The following is a 13,883-nucleotide window of genomic DNA, read 5'->3' as shown; positions in this document are numbered from 1 at the left end:
ACTCTGCCACCTGTGACACAGGGGTGGCTGCACCATGCCAGGGACACCAGCACCAAGGGAGCCACCACTCCGCAGGGTGTGTGTCAAGGTCACAGCGAAGGGACAGGGGTCAACCTCCAAGACTGTAAAGTTCAAAAAGAGCAACACCATTTGTGACCTGCTACATTTCCAGGCACCCACATCCCCTCAGGTCTGTGAGCCCCAAAATCTAACTTGAAGGCTTGGCTGACAGCAGAGCACTATCCCAACAGGCCTGGTCCATTCCTCTGACTTGCAGGAGTGAAAATAATGAGTAATTACACAATTTATTGTAATATTAATTCAGTGCAAAAGTAATAACTACAATTGCAAATTCGTGCTCTTTTAGCCAAGAAAAAATAATGTAGAAAAATCAAGCTTGTTCTATTTTCATGGTGTTAAGAAGTTTTAAGACCTGACCATAAGCAGAGGTGCAGCTACAACTCTCCATACATTCCCAAAAAATTCCCTTTAAAACACGAAATTGTTATCACTACAGGGCAAAGGGAAAATCTCACTGAAGGATTAAGCACCAGGTAACATCTGTCTTTAAAAAACTGGAGGTCTTTTGGAGCAGTCCTAGGAGCAGCTCTGCCCAGCTCCAGGTCTCTCCTTCTCCTCTCAAACACAAACACTGTAAAGAAGCTTCCCCAGCATGAAAAAGTATTATTGTGTCAAGCATCTGTCATTTGGCATTTACTGACATTCTATCAGCGCTGTTACAAGCTATAAACCTGCAGCAATAAATGTCCCATTTATTGGCTGACTGATTGCAGTGCCATCCCACCTGGGATTAAGCACAGGTGTTTCTGTGGAGAGGGGTTGCATCACAAATACAATGTCATCATAAAACATTCCTTTCATACCTGATGACTTGAAAAACTGAAAATAATCAGTGGGAAAAGAAAAGAGACAGGGATTCAAAATGACCACAACACCAGTGTCTCAGAGGTCTCTGCATACCCCAGGTTAGCACTCCAGGAAACCTGGTGGCAGTCTATCCTTTATTGAAAGGAATTCTTTTTGGAGATGATTGTTGGAAGCTTGCTGACCTCCTGATCTCTTCCATCTCGTTTATCTTCATCCATGACTGAAAAGTCATGTTGCTAACCCAGCTTTGTTGCTATGATGGAAAAACTGGGTGATAAACCATTGCCAAAGCTACCATTCTTCAGGAAATTCAGACTTTTCTATTTCTGGTCATTGGAGAATTACCCAGCCCAAAGCTGACCCGCTCTTAGTGTCTCTTCATTTTAACTATCAGCACAATGACAGTGCAATTATGGCAGGACTGACTCCTGCCAGAGGGCTCCCAGCAGCATTTCAAAAAGAAGCTGCCAGAACAAAGCCAGCCCTATTGCAAAGGGTACCAGAGAGTTCTTATTTACTGAAAAACTTTACAGAAGGCACTTAAATCTGTAAATTCTTTGGTAACCCTCTGTTAGAGAACACTGGCCAGTATCTTCCTATGGATCTATATGGTTCCCAGCCTAAAGACACAACCTCAGGGATCCTCTGGATGCTACACAACTCCTGATAACACACAGACAGCCAGAAATAGTTGTTATGCACCATGTCCCACTATGAGGGACATTTCCCTATTATCCTCATGACTGCAGTGCCTGTTTCTCCTTTCTATGCCTGATTACTACTCTCCACTTGTTCCTTTTCCAGCAGCTTGCTGAAGTCACTCCTGGTTTACAGGGGATGTGCTAGGAGCACACCAAGAATCCTGGTGATGCTTCTTTTGGATTGTGATGCTTGCATGCACAAAAGCAAGTGAAAAAAATGCATTCAGTTTTCTTTCTAGGTCTCTTTACAGGACAAAAATGTAAATTGTTGTGACCTTTTGTTCAACTGCGAATTTACTGTTAATTCAGTGCACAGTGAAGTTCCTTTAAAAGGGTGCTTTGAATCTCAAAATTAAGTATGTGTTGAGATTTATATTTTTCCTTATGAACATAGTGATCCCATAAACAACAAAGCAACCTGGTATTTCATGGTGTTCACAAAAAAACAGGCTTACTTTGGATAATTCACCACAAAAGGAAGAGTCTGACAAGTTCCTCATCTTTCTTTTTATGCTATAAACACAATTTATACACACTTGTTAACTGCAGACACTCAGATTTTTCTGACTATATTATTATTCATGTATTTAGTCAGGGCTTTTACCCAGCATTCTTACATTAAACATGCCACACTACTGTGAAAAATGCATGTATTTTATGATTGGCTTTTCGCAAATATTAAAATGAATATTATAGGTGTTGTGTTAGAAAGTAATGCTGCATTAATTCTCTTAAGTAGTGTGTTAAATATAGTTTTAGGTTATAAAAAATGTTAAAATAAAAACTATGCTACGTAGGATACTTTTTTTTGTGAAGAAAGGACTTGCAGCGAGATAGCAGCCACAGGACGCCTAAATCTTCCAGAGAAAAAGAATTTATTGCCCTCTTATCAGAAGAAACGAACTTCTTCCCGCCTCCAAGGTGCTGTTAGGATTCAGAGGAAGAAGTTGGTGATGACCAGACAGAATCCTGTATTTGAATGGAATTTATGCATCATATATGAAGTGTATGACTATGCAACAGGTTATTGTTTTTAAAGGTTAATCCTCTGTTAACGGGGGTCCTTTTTCGGGCTCGTGCTGCCCAGAAAAAGGTACCCGGACGTCCATAACACTTTGTCTTTATTGTCTCATATTGTCCTAATTCAAATTGTCCAAATTATTATTACTCTAATTGTATTACTATTTTTATAACCATTTTATTACTATTAAACTTTCAAAATTTTAAAAACAAGTGAACGGCGTTTTTCACATTACCGACTCCCCACGAGCAGGGGCCTCGTGTAACAACACAGGGACAAAACCAGCAGCTGCCTTCTCCCCTCCTGTCCCTGCCCGGCAGCACAGGCAATTCCCTAAGAGGTGCAGCCGCACACGGAGCTAATTCAGGCGCAGACTGGGCTCCAAAACAAGCAGAGGAAGGGTTGTGCAGGGCGCTGCGAGGCCGGGGCAGCCCCGGGGAGCGGAGCGGCGCTGCCGGAGCGCTGCCCGTGGCCCCAGAGCCGTGCCGGGAGCGGCCCTGGCAGGCGGCTCCGAGCGCAGCCCGCCCGCTGCTGCTGCTGCTGCTGCTTTACCTGCGGAGGTGCCGTGTATTTCCTGCTCTGCGGCGTCCACATCCTGTGCAGGGAATCTAGGGAGTTCTCGGACAGCTGATGGGATTTTCGCCCCCCGTGACGGCCTTTCAGCTCCACATCCTCGTACGGGTTTTCCTTGGGTGACTCGCCTGCACGTTTGGGTTTGGGTTTTTTGGTTGGTTGTTGGTTTTTTGTTTGTTTTTTTTTTTTTTTTTAAGGAAAGAAACAGACAGGAATGTAAAATTAGAAAAAAAAAATAAAAATCATGTGAACCAAGGCTTTTAGAAAATCTCCTCAGCTTTCAGCATGACTCATCCCTCTAGCTGCAGCTGGAAGTATTTGGAGAAGAATTTGGCTATGAGCTCGACAAGGTTTTTTGTTATTTTTTTTACTGTCCTTTTTTTTTTTAACTAAAATGTGAAGATTTCACAAGACGTGCTTCTGAGCATCCGCAGCTGTGGAAAATTTATTGATGTATAAAAGCTAAGGCACTTAACTTCTTGAAAGTGTATCAGTAGATTTTATAAATCCCTAACAGCCACTCACTGGGGGTGAAATGAAGACCAATAAATAACTGTGCTCAACACACAATAAGACAATTCTTATTTGATGCAACCTTCATTTTTCTCTTCTCCTGAGAGATGGCAAAGAAAGAATGAACGCTCCAGCTCAGCAGTGCTAAGAGACAAGATTGAAAAGGCAAAAGGAGAATTTCTGTCCCAACCATCCTACATCCTCAGTGTTCTTTAAAATATATCCTGTCTTCAAATTAGGTGGCTATTCATTTCAAGTTATGTCAAATTCCTGTCTCCCAGAAGGAAACTCATCCTGCTAGGAATATATAGAGGCTTAACCAATTAATCATTAAATATTACTTAAATGAAAAATTAAAAAGCAGACCCCATGAATTTTTACCATTTGAAAACCAGAACCAAAATTTATAGTCCACATTTAACTGAGATCCAATACCCACTCTGTTCTCAGAACTCCTGAACTTAGCAGACCTCTCACTACACAAAGTAGTATGAAGATGAATGAGTGCCATCAATAAAATTAACATTTTGTATGCATTTTTTCAGACAGTTGATAATCAGCAACTGATTTAGAACTCCAGGTTTTTCAAACACAGTCATTCCAGTTTTCCAACCGTCTTGAACAGAAAATCATCGCAAAAAATATTGATCTACTCAAACTCAAGATTTGAACTGCCAAGAAAGAAGCAGGAAGTTAAAGGCTTTTAAAGCAAATTGCTTTTGGTTTTATACCTAAAGATGACTTTAAAACCTGTGGGTTTAGTACAATATATGTATTGCAAGACAAGCTATCTAATATAAGAAGTTCAGTTGAGAACTGAGGACAGAAAGCTGCAGCATGGTTCATTCTTCCCAGTGTTACAGAAAATATTCGCAGTGTGAATATTCACAGTGTAGAAGGAGATGACAGCTGGAGCATAGGTGTTTTCAGGGAGAGCAAGGCCTGGGTTAACACAGTCTGAGTGACTACCAGCTATGTTGTTCTAGGCAGACTAAATTTCCTTATTGTACAAAAGAAAACAAAAGCAGTTTGTGCTTTCTACTTGATTGTTGAGCCTGAGAAGGAAGCGTGAGACTGCTTGGTTCATCAATTACAGCCACAAGAACTTTTGCTGAGCAAGTTCACATATTCACAATACAAATAAAAATACACTTTTGCTTCAGTAGTGCATCATAGTAAGATTTCTAGTCAAACATAAGCCCAAGAGTGAATGTTTTAGCTTTGTTCTAATTAGAAGCCTGAATCACTGCTGCTCTTGAAGAATGTTTGACTTGGCAATCAAAGCTTATTATTTCATCCAGAGGGAATCTGATTCTAGAGGCTGCACTATCCTTGTAGCCAATGCTTATGCCACATGGAAAGAACACCCTCAGGTGTGTGGGGTACATGAAAAAAGCCCTTTTGATTAATGCAATGAACAGGGTAAATATTAAGCAATGTGTATTCCTAAAAAAATGTAATACTATGGAGGACTATAGACGTGGTTGAGTCTTCCTGTGGGAAGAAAAAATAGATCTCACACCCTGATTCTGTTACTTGTAGACTCTACAGCTCTAGAAATGATAATCATAGCAATGATAAAGAATAAAATTTGCAAAATGCTGTTACTTACAGCTGATTGGGCTCTAGTAGTGTCATAAAATTTCTTGTAAGCCCAAGTCAAGTATAGGTCAAGCAAGCATTTTGGAATGGATAAATAGATTTCAAAATACCCAGCTAGCTACATGAGACACGGCTCAAACATGCGCTTCCTTGTGAAAACAAATGTTACTGTGTTGGTCTACAGAGTATCCAAACTCCCAGGAAGAAACAAGCCCATCAGTGAAAAAACTCTTTTTACAATGTAAAGCATTTCTAAATGTTAGAGGGATTCTCTTTCCAAAACAGAATGTAAAACAGAATTGCTTGAACCCAGTTAGACTCAGCATAAATAACATTGACCTGACATATTAAGAATAGAAACGGGCCCAGAGAAGTCTTGGATGAGAGAAGAGGGAGGAGCAAGGAACCATGAGCAGAGGCTTTTTTTCCGAGGCAGAGTCTCTACCAAGAGAGAGCTTGGGCCAAATTACTCTTCAGTGTAATGTGAAGGTTGGAGGAGACACCAAAGGGATTTTAACCCTTTCCCCTAAAGCTGTTAGAGCTTCTGCAGATGACTGGTTTGCTGTTCAAGAATTCTTGTGTCTATTCTTTCTCCCATTTGCTTAAAAGAAACCAAATTATTTCAGAGTTTGGGTTGTTTTATTTTTTCATTTTGAAATAATGCCTTGAAATCAATTACACCTCACCACTTTTTTTTTTTTTAAGAACCTCCCTCTACACCAAATCTCTGATAATGAAATAGTCTGATCCATCAGAAACTACCTGGTTTAGCTGACATGAGTTTTGAATTAAGTATTTGATTCAAGTTGTGAACTGGAAGAGACAAACAATGTCCTCAGCAATTTTCAACCACTGTTTCTTAGTATCTGCTGTCCCTGGGAGACACACAAAAATCCAGATATGCAAAAAAGAGGCAGGCCAGACTAGTTTCTGTACAAGTGACAAGGAATCAAAGGTGTCAAGTAAACTAAAAATGCTGAAAAATACCCTGAAGTGCCTTAAAGCAGCATTTAACTGCATCTGACTGCACAGTGACTCCTTCCATGGGAGAAACCATGGGAAGTGGTGGTCACCACCAGGTGCACGTCCCACGTGGGAGTGAGGTCTTGGGGAGACCTGTGGCGGTGGCTGCTCCTGCTGTGGTGCAGCACAAAAAGAAGAAAAATGTTTCCATATAATTGGCTGGCTCAGAGGTTTACAGCTTTCTCCTCAGCAGCACCACTTCTCCAGTCCCAAGTCTCAGGCAAAGAATGTTTGCAAGCTGCACTGCTTGGATTTGCTGCAAAAGGGAAACATATTGACAATGAAAGAGCAGGGAAACGTCCTTGTTCCTGCCATATGGATGTCTCTACTGGAAGCCAAAAGGAGAAACATTATGTGGTATAGAGGCCAGGCTTGTCTTAATGAGGCTGATCCAACAGCCACACAAGACAACAGCAGATTATCACTGACTTCAAAGGAAGCTGAATCATACCCCCAGAATGCATATGATCACAAACAGTAAGTCTTAGGCAAATACTGTCTCTAACCACCATCCCTACTCCCAGATCAGTTCCCTCTTTAAGCATTTTTTCCAAGTTTCCCATTTTCTCAAATTCTACGTACCAAAGTGCTGAGTTAACACAGGGCATTTATCTACACGACATTTATCTCCAGAAGATCTCACAGACAATGTAATGGATGGTCCATCAGGGAAAGAAAAGAAAAACAACAACAGAGAAAAGATGAACCACGGATATTTAGAAAAGTCCTGAGGAATGCAGTGCCTTGAGCTTAAGGCATGGATGAGTTTCCTGCAGGGGCTGCAGTTCCTCACGGGGTGCAAGCCAGCCCCACTGAGTCCTGAGGCAGCACACAGCTCTGCTCTGCCTCTCACACATGGCAAATGGGAAGCAGAGGCAGACTCAGCAAGCCTGTCTCATGCTGAGAAAGGAGTGAAAAGTAAGGCTGAGAGGAAAAAAAAAAACGAAGCAGGCAGACGCTTCTCTATAAATGGCAGAAAGCAGGGAAACGCATCATTTCTTTCTAGATGGGAGAAGCTATTATCAAAGGAATTAAGTGATTCACAGAGTGCTGGTTATAACTCCAGCCTTTTGCACTGCCAGGAAGAGAGGAGAATGGAACAGCAAGTGTAGAGTAAAGGAAAGGGCTCCTAAACTTGTGTGAAGTTGGATGCCTAAATTGGAAACCAGCACTCACAGAGGAGATGCTGAATCCACAGGGTGATGCCCAAGCTGAGAGCCTGCTGCCTTTCCTCCTGGCTGCTCTGAAAGCCCAGGAGCCTGAGTTGCATGGCCAGGACAGTTATCACCTCCCGAATGAGGTGCATGCACACTGTTCATTCATTTCAGTCATAAAATTACACCAGCACAGATCCACACCACCAGTGCTGGAGGAAAACTGGGCCATTGGGATGGTTATGAGCATGTTCAAATCACATGGATGAAAATCAGTAAATCTCCACACTCCCATAAAGCATCCAAATTTAGCTCTTTGGTGCATAGATGAGCTTTTTCAATGTCAGAGATGCTGCAACAGTGCATCTCAGCTGGGGAATTTACCCCAGGAATCTGCAGAAAGAGGAGCTATTTCCATCTCAAGTTACAGCTAACACACATTTACAGCTGCTTTGAAAAGCTCTTGCTGAGCAGCACCAAGTTACAGACCATTACTTGCTTGTCAGTCAGTGTATCCACTCAGTACCACGAGCTCAGGAAAGCAGTACAGCCTCTACAACAAGCAGAGTGGCAAGTCTAAAATGCAGTCAGCCTTTTGGGCCCTGCTCCATGGAGTCTGTAGGCAACAACCTGTGCTTTCTGAACTCCTCCAGCCCTTGCAATCAGCAGAAAAAACACTGCAGATGCTTCCAGCTCCCTGCTGTCTCTGCAGGGACTGCTAAGAGTGCAATCATAATGAAGCACAAGGGAAAAGAATTAACATGGTTGATAAATGAAGAAGAAATTTCACCCCAGAAGTCACCTGTTTACCACTCAGTCCAAAATCATGTGCATGAAAAGGTCTGATAAGCAACTGTTAGCACAGTACAGCAGCAGCTTGCCTGAACTGCCTGCACTTCAGGGGTGTCACCCTGCTGCTGCCTTCAGCACAGTCTCTGAATTTGAGAGAGGATTTGGGAGTGCAGTCTCATGGTCTTTTATTCTGTTTTCTAACTGCAGCATTGACTAGAAAGCCAGGCAGTAAAGCTGACAGAGACTGTCACGAGAAGCTGTAGTGGATGGTACAGTGATGAGATAGACTCCACAGAGAAAAACTGAGATCTAAATAGGGCACGAGATGATTACTAAAAATAACTGAAATCCATGTAACAACAATGCAACAGGCTGATTGTCAACAGGATCAGCTGAAGTATTTGGCCTTTCTTTGACAGGCCCATATGAACACTGTTTGATTTAATGTGCTCTGGCTGCCATTACCCTACAGTGTCTATTATTAAACTTGACACTATTACATTTTCCAAAATCTCACATTTTCTTTAGGCTGTCACAGGCAGACTGTGGGTGCAGAATAAGACAGGAATATATTATTCTGTGATCACTGCCTGTACCATCATTTTGCATCAATTCTAGCTCCAGAGACCTGCTGGTGTCTGACTGAAATCCCAAAATGTCCTCAGAAAAGCAGCTAGCACAGCACTGCTGGCAGAGTTGCAATCTCTCCAAGTTTGCTTCAGCTTCACAGCAGCCCAGAAATTCCAGTTTCTCCCTGATTTGTCACAGGATGATAATATGACAGACTAAAATGTGCTACAAAAGCACGACAGGCAATAATGTGGCGTGTGAGGATGGGATTTTACTCGAAAGATCAGCTTGCTCTCTTTCTAACCTTTTCCCACATTTACTGGAAGAACTTTGCAAATGTTCTAATTTGAAAGCAATGTCAAGCTGGAACATTTTCCAGCTTGACCTCAGTCATCATTGCTGCAGCTCTGATCACACACAGCAGACAGTTCAGTAGAACAGCTAAATCATCCCATCTTGTTACATGACATACACTGTGTCAAATTTACACAAGAAATCAAACCAACTCATTGATTTAGGAGAGATCAGTTGCCTTACCAGCAGGGATAAAGGGAGTGACTTGTCCTGTTTTAATGCAGAGGTAAACAAGAAGCTGGTTATCCCAAACTGAAGCAGTATTATCTCAAACTGACAGAGAAAAAGAGCCAAGCAATTGTGTATGACTCCACTGTTTCTCTTCTCAGTCACCTTTGGTGTCAGCTCTAACAAGGTTCAATTATATTATATGCCCCTACAGGAAGCAGTGATTAAGTTATCTTAAGGTACAAAAAATATCTGTCAGTAAAAGTGTCTAGCTACTGAAAGGGCTCAAAGTCTTCTAAACATGACACTGAACAGGCCCAGAGAGCAGAAGGGTGCATAAGAAACCCTCCTCAAGAGGGCCAGCTGCCCCTGGGACAGTGAATTGTAGGACACTCCCAATGGGAACCCACCAGCAAGATCCCATTTAGAAATTCATCCTGGATTTAGAGATTCCACTGCAACGTTTTTGAGGCATTGCCTTTCTGTCTAGACTGCTTCAGCTCCAGCTGCCAAAGCAGACATGGAGTCATGCAATGTTCTGTTAAACATTCTCAGTCTAAGAGGCAGCACACAGAGCCCAGTTGAGCAATGGGTTTCCTGCACATCTGCAATGTCCTCTCAGAGGAAATCTCCACCTGTTCTGCTGCGTACAGCACTCTGGGGAGTTACAGGGTAAGAAGCCTTGTCTTGTCAGAGGTTTCTTCCACTACATTTAATTTCTAAATGCAGTGCTATTTCTTTCACCTAGTTTTACTAGATTTTCTCAATTCAAACTTAATACTATGCCCTTGACCTTCACATTATTTATTCAACTTTTTTTTGATGATAGTAATGAGTGCTTTGTCCTAGATGTCAGGTCAACAATGTTTCAGAGACACAAGACCTTAAATAACAATATTCCAACACCTCAGCTGCACTTAGGGGAGCAGACTGGAAAACTGGAACCTTATGGTCCATATGACAGGAAATACTGTTGTGCACAAACACAGCAGAAGCAACAATCTCAGCCATCTCTTAATACTATGATAGTTTCTTGAATTCACACAAAGCCAAGCGTGGTTTCCCCAACCGGATTCAGAAAGCCACATCAATTTTGGTCTGATTAAAGGCTCATTCAAAACCACAAGAAGCAAAACAATGTTAAGTTTACTATGACTGCCACATTTCTGGGAGTGCTAGTACAGAAGATGAATGAAGTCCACATGGTTCCTTGCACATGGAGTACAGCTCTGATTTATATTAGGAATGTGCACCCCTTTATAAAATGTCTGCTTGATTGATGCAGAATGGATCATTATGTTCCAATCCAAAACCTGTCCTGAACTTACCATGCAGGTATTTCGTCTATTAAAGTCTACATATTACAAAAAATGTTGTATGAGAAATATTACAAAATTGAACAAAGTGTCTGGTTCATTATGCCACTGGCTTTCAAAGCACAGTCCTTTTCAATTTCAATATACCTAAAACTTACTATTTTTTTTTAAAGTGAGTTCTCAAAATAAGATAAACTACACACAGCAGTTCATTGCTGCCCTGCTTATTAAAGAAGAAGCACTGCAAAGGCAGCAGGAGGAAGACAAAGCCTGAGTGTGCATATGCCCTACAAGAAGAGGCCATGTGGGGCATGACTCAAGGAAAAAAAAACAAAAAAAAATGACTGCAGACCTAGCACTTGCATGCCTAGAAGCTGTTTAGCCTGGGAAAGGCTGGGGGATAACCCAGCTGCTGCCTGCCACTGCCCAGAAAGGCAAATGGAAAAGGCAGCACCAGGCACTTCCTGGAGGTGAAAGGATGAAGGACAACAGTCACAAATAGCAACAAGGAGAATTCACACTGGATGGAAAGAAAATTTGTTCATTGTGCCATCGAGAAAACATTCTTTACAACGGAGGCTAAGCAGCGGAGAAGGCTGCACAGGGAGGCAGTGAAGCCATCCTCCCATGGTATTTAGAAAACTCAACCAGATGAAGCCCTAAGCAACCTCATCTCAAGTGGAAATTAACACTGCTTTGAGCAGAGACTGAACCAAGTGACTCCACAGTCCCTTCCAACCCAATTTTTTTATGTTTCTGTCTCCCACTAGACTGCTTAGAGCATAGCTCACGATTCACAGCTTCCTTTTCTTGTATTTTAAAACTTCCTTACATTACAAATATTAATTCTAAGGGATGGGGGGGACATGACACAACTAAGTTTATTACTACAGCAACAATGTTTAACTGCCTACAAGTTTTAGGCAGGCAAGGAGATTCAACAAGGTACAGGAAAAAAGACCCACCAGCACCTCTAGGAGAACTGTTTGCAAAGAAAACTCAAAGCACAGTGACAGAGCCCTTTATAGCTTTGGAGCAGATGTAGATCTGTAAAATAAACTCACTCTTGCAGACACCTGGCTTGCATAAGCACAAAAGTGGTACTTGGAGACTGGGGTCTAGCACCACTGGTATAAATTATGCAGATGTGATAGACAAAGCTACGATCATTTCTTTAAAGCTGGAGATCAAACTACTTTGGCTTGTCTTTAATCATGCCTGACAGTTTATAAGAATTACACTGATTTGGTATTCCCCCTGCACTGCTGTATTGAATGAAGTGCTTGGAAGGAGGTTGTTAAAAAGCAGTACAAAACAATGAAGTTCTGTGTTTGTCCACAGATCTGAAATTTTGCATTCTCTTCCCACTGCCCTGCCAAAATGCCCAAATTATAGTCTTGAAGGAGCTGGTTTATAGTACCCATGAGTTGGAAAAGCCCATTATGATTTCGTTTTACTGAACCCAAGATTTCTTCTCATTTGAAGAAAGCTTCTTACCAGTCCTGCGCATTTTATTTTGATATTTAACAAACCAGACAAGGAAAAGAATCATTACCACCTAAAATCTGGTGCCACATGGACAAGTCCTGAACAAAGAAGAGCACTGTAACTAACACACAATACATTTTCAAGTGTGAATAGCATGGTGGTCAGTCATAGAAAGGGATGATGATCATGTAAGGATGTCTACACAGAAAAAGACTATTCAGTATCTACAAAGTTTTCATTTTAACTAACAGACACTGAGCAGGAGCTGAAAGCTTCAGTTCTGAAAGCATTTTCTTTAATGGCATAGAGGAAGTAAATGGAAAGAGTAAATTCTTGTTTTCACTGAGGCTGACACGCCAGAGACAGAATTTGGGCCTGACAAAGAGTCCCAGGCTCCAATTTGTAGCCACTGTTCTTTGCTATATCAACTGATATGGCCAAGAATACTTTTGTTCTATTGTCTTTGTTTGCCTCTTAAACATTTGTAAGCACTATTAGAGTGCCTTTTTGCCAGACTAAATAGGCCAAACTTGTCAGTGTCTCTTCAGAGGACATGTGCTCTAGGGTCCCAGACTGTCTTGGTAGCCCTCCAGCTTTCATTATGTAAAGATTCATTGTCCAAAGTAAAATGAATTCCCCTTTGTATCTGTTGTAATAATCTAACCCTGAAAGAGTTAAAAACAATGCAGATATTCATCACTTGTGTGGAAAATCTGTGCTCTGAAGGGCTGCCCAATTTTCGGTAATTATAACAACTTTTTTTTTAGATGTTAAAAGAATGTATGCATAGGCCATACATTTCCTTCTAAGACCAAAAGAAACATGTTTTTTTTATGAAGCTTAATGAAAACAGTGTTTTTTGTTGTGCATTCCCGATGGTGTATAGCTAAAGGAAATTAATTCCTCTTTAAGCAGGAACTGGGACTTGGAGGAGACCAGGAATTGTGCTGCAAACAACTGCTTTGGGGCAGAACACACCGGAGTCCTGAAAAGCTCAGCTGACCACACAAGGCCTCTGAGGTTAATCTTGCTATTGGATAGTTCTGTAAACACTGTCTCAAGTCCTGTTCTTTACATTTTTACACCACTCAAGGCTTCAAGCCAAGGCCTCGATAAAAAGAACGATTTGGTTCTTGAAAAGCATTGGCAAAAAGCTGACCAAACAGTCTGTTTCCAATCCTACCCAGTGAAGTCTGAAAGAATCAAGACTTCGTGCATGCAGCCCAAGAGCTACATTTGCACTGAGGGATCAAACCCATTTAGCCTCCATTTAATCTCTCTCTACTGACAGCACTGAACGTTCCTGCACAGGGCATGTGTTCAGCAATACTGTGGCCTGCCCACAGCCACTCAACATCCTGCTGTGAGCCCATGTTCTGCAGCAGCTTCTTACCTACAATGTCTTCATAGGCATTTTCTTCTAAAGTGCTCTTGGATCCAAATTTATGCTGGCTCTCGGTTCCATTTTCAGTTGGAGAGGGAGGGTACAGGGAGTGCAGGCTTGAGGCATCCTCAAACTCAAAGGATTTTCTAAAGTTTAAAACAATAATAATTAGTAACAAGAATGCAAATTTATTCAAACATTTAGATGATTATTTGCATGTTAAGAAATACAAATAAAATGAACCATAATTTAAAAAAAAAACTCAGATCATGCTTTAAGGGCTAGCTTTTAGCAGACACTAAATCCTGTGCTCACAGCAGTCTCTAGTAGAGCCAT

The 13,883-nt window shown here is 41.5% G+C and overlaps 1 protein-coding gene across 2 annotated transcripts in view; it reads right to left on the bottom strand.

The window, feature by feature from the left end:
* Nucleotides 1–13,883, bottom strand: part of DENND2B (DENN domain containing 2B) — a 117,055-nt gene that overhangs the window by 42,574 nt on the left and 60,598 nt on the right. For both annotated transcript variants that reach the window (XR_010783881.1, XM_066552833.1), the window contains exons 4-5: nt 13,557–13,693; nt 3,163–3,311 (exon numbers count right to left, since the gene is read on the bottom strand). Coding sequence is in view for 1 of the 2 variants with exons in the window: in XM_066552833.1 (XP_066408930.1) it covers nt 3,163–3,311; nt 13,557–13,693 (286 nt within the window). In the remaining variant the exon portion in view is untranslated. The remainder of the gene's footprint in view (nt 1–3,162; nt 3,312–13,556; nt 13,694–13,883) is intronic.

The sequence above is a fragment of the Molothrus aeneus genome, chromosome 6, assembly GCF_037042795.1.
Source record: "Molothrus aeneus isolate 106 chromosome 6, BPBGC_Maene_1.0, whole genome shotgun sequence".
Lineage (NCBI taxonomy): Eukaryota > Metazoa > Chordata > Aves > Passeriformes > Icteridae > Molothrus > Molothrus aeneus.
Note: the sequence above shows the minus strand (reverse complement) of the source record. Positions and strands in the feature narration are given on the sequence as shown.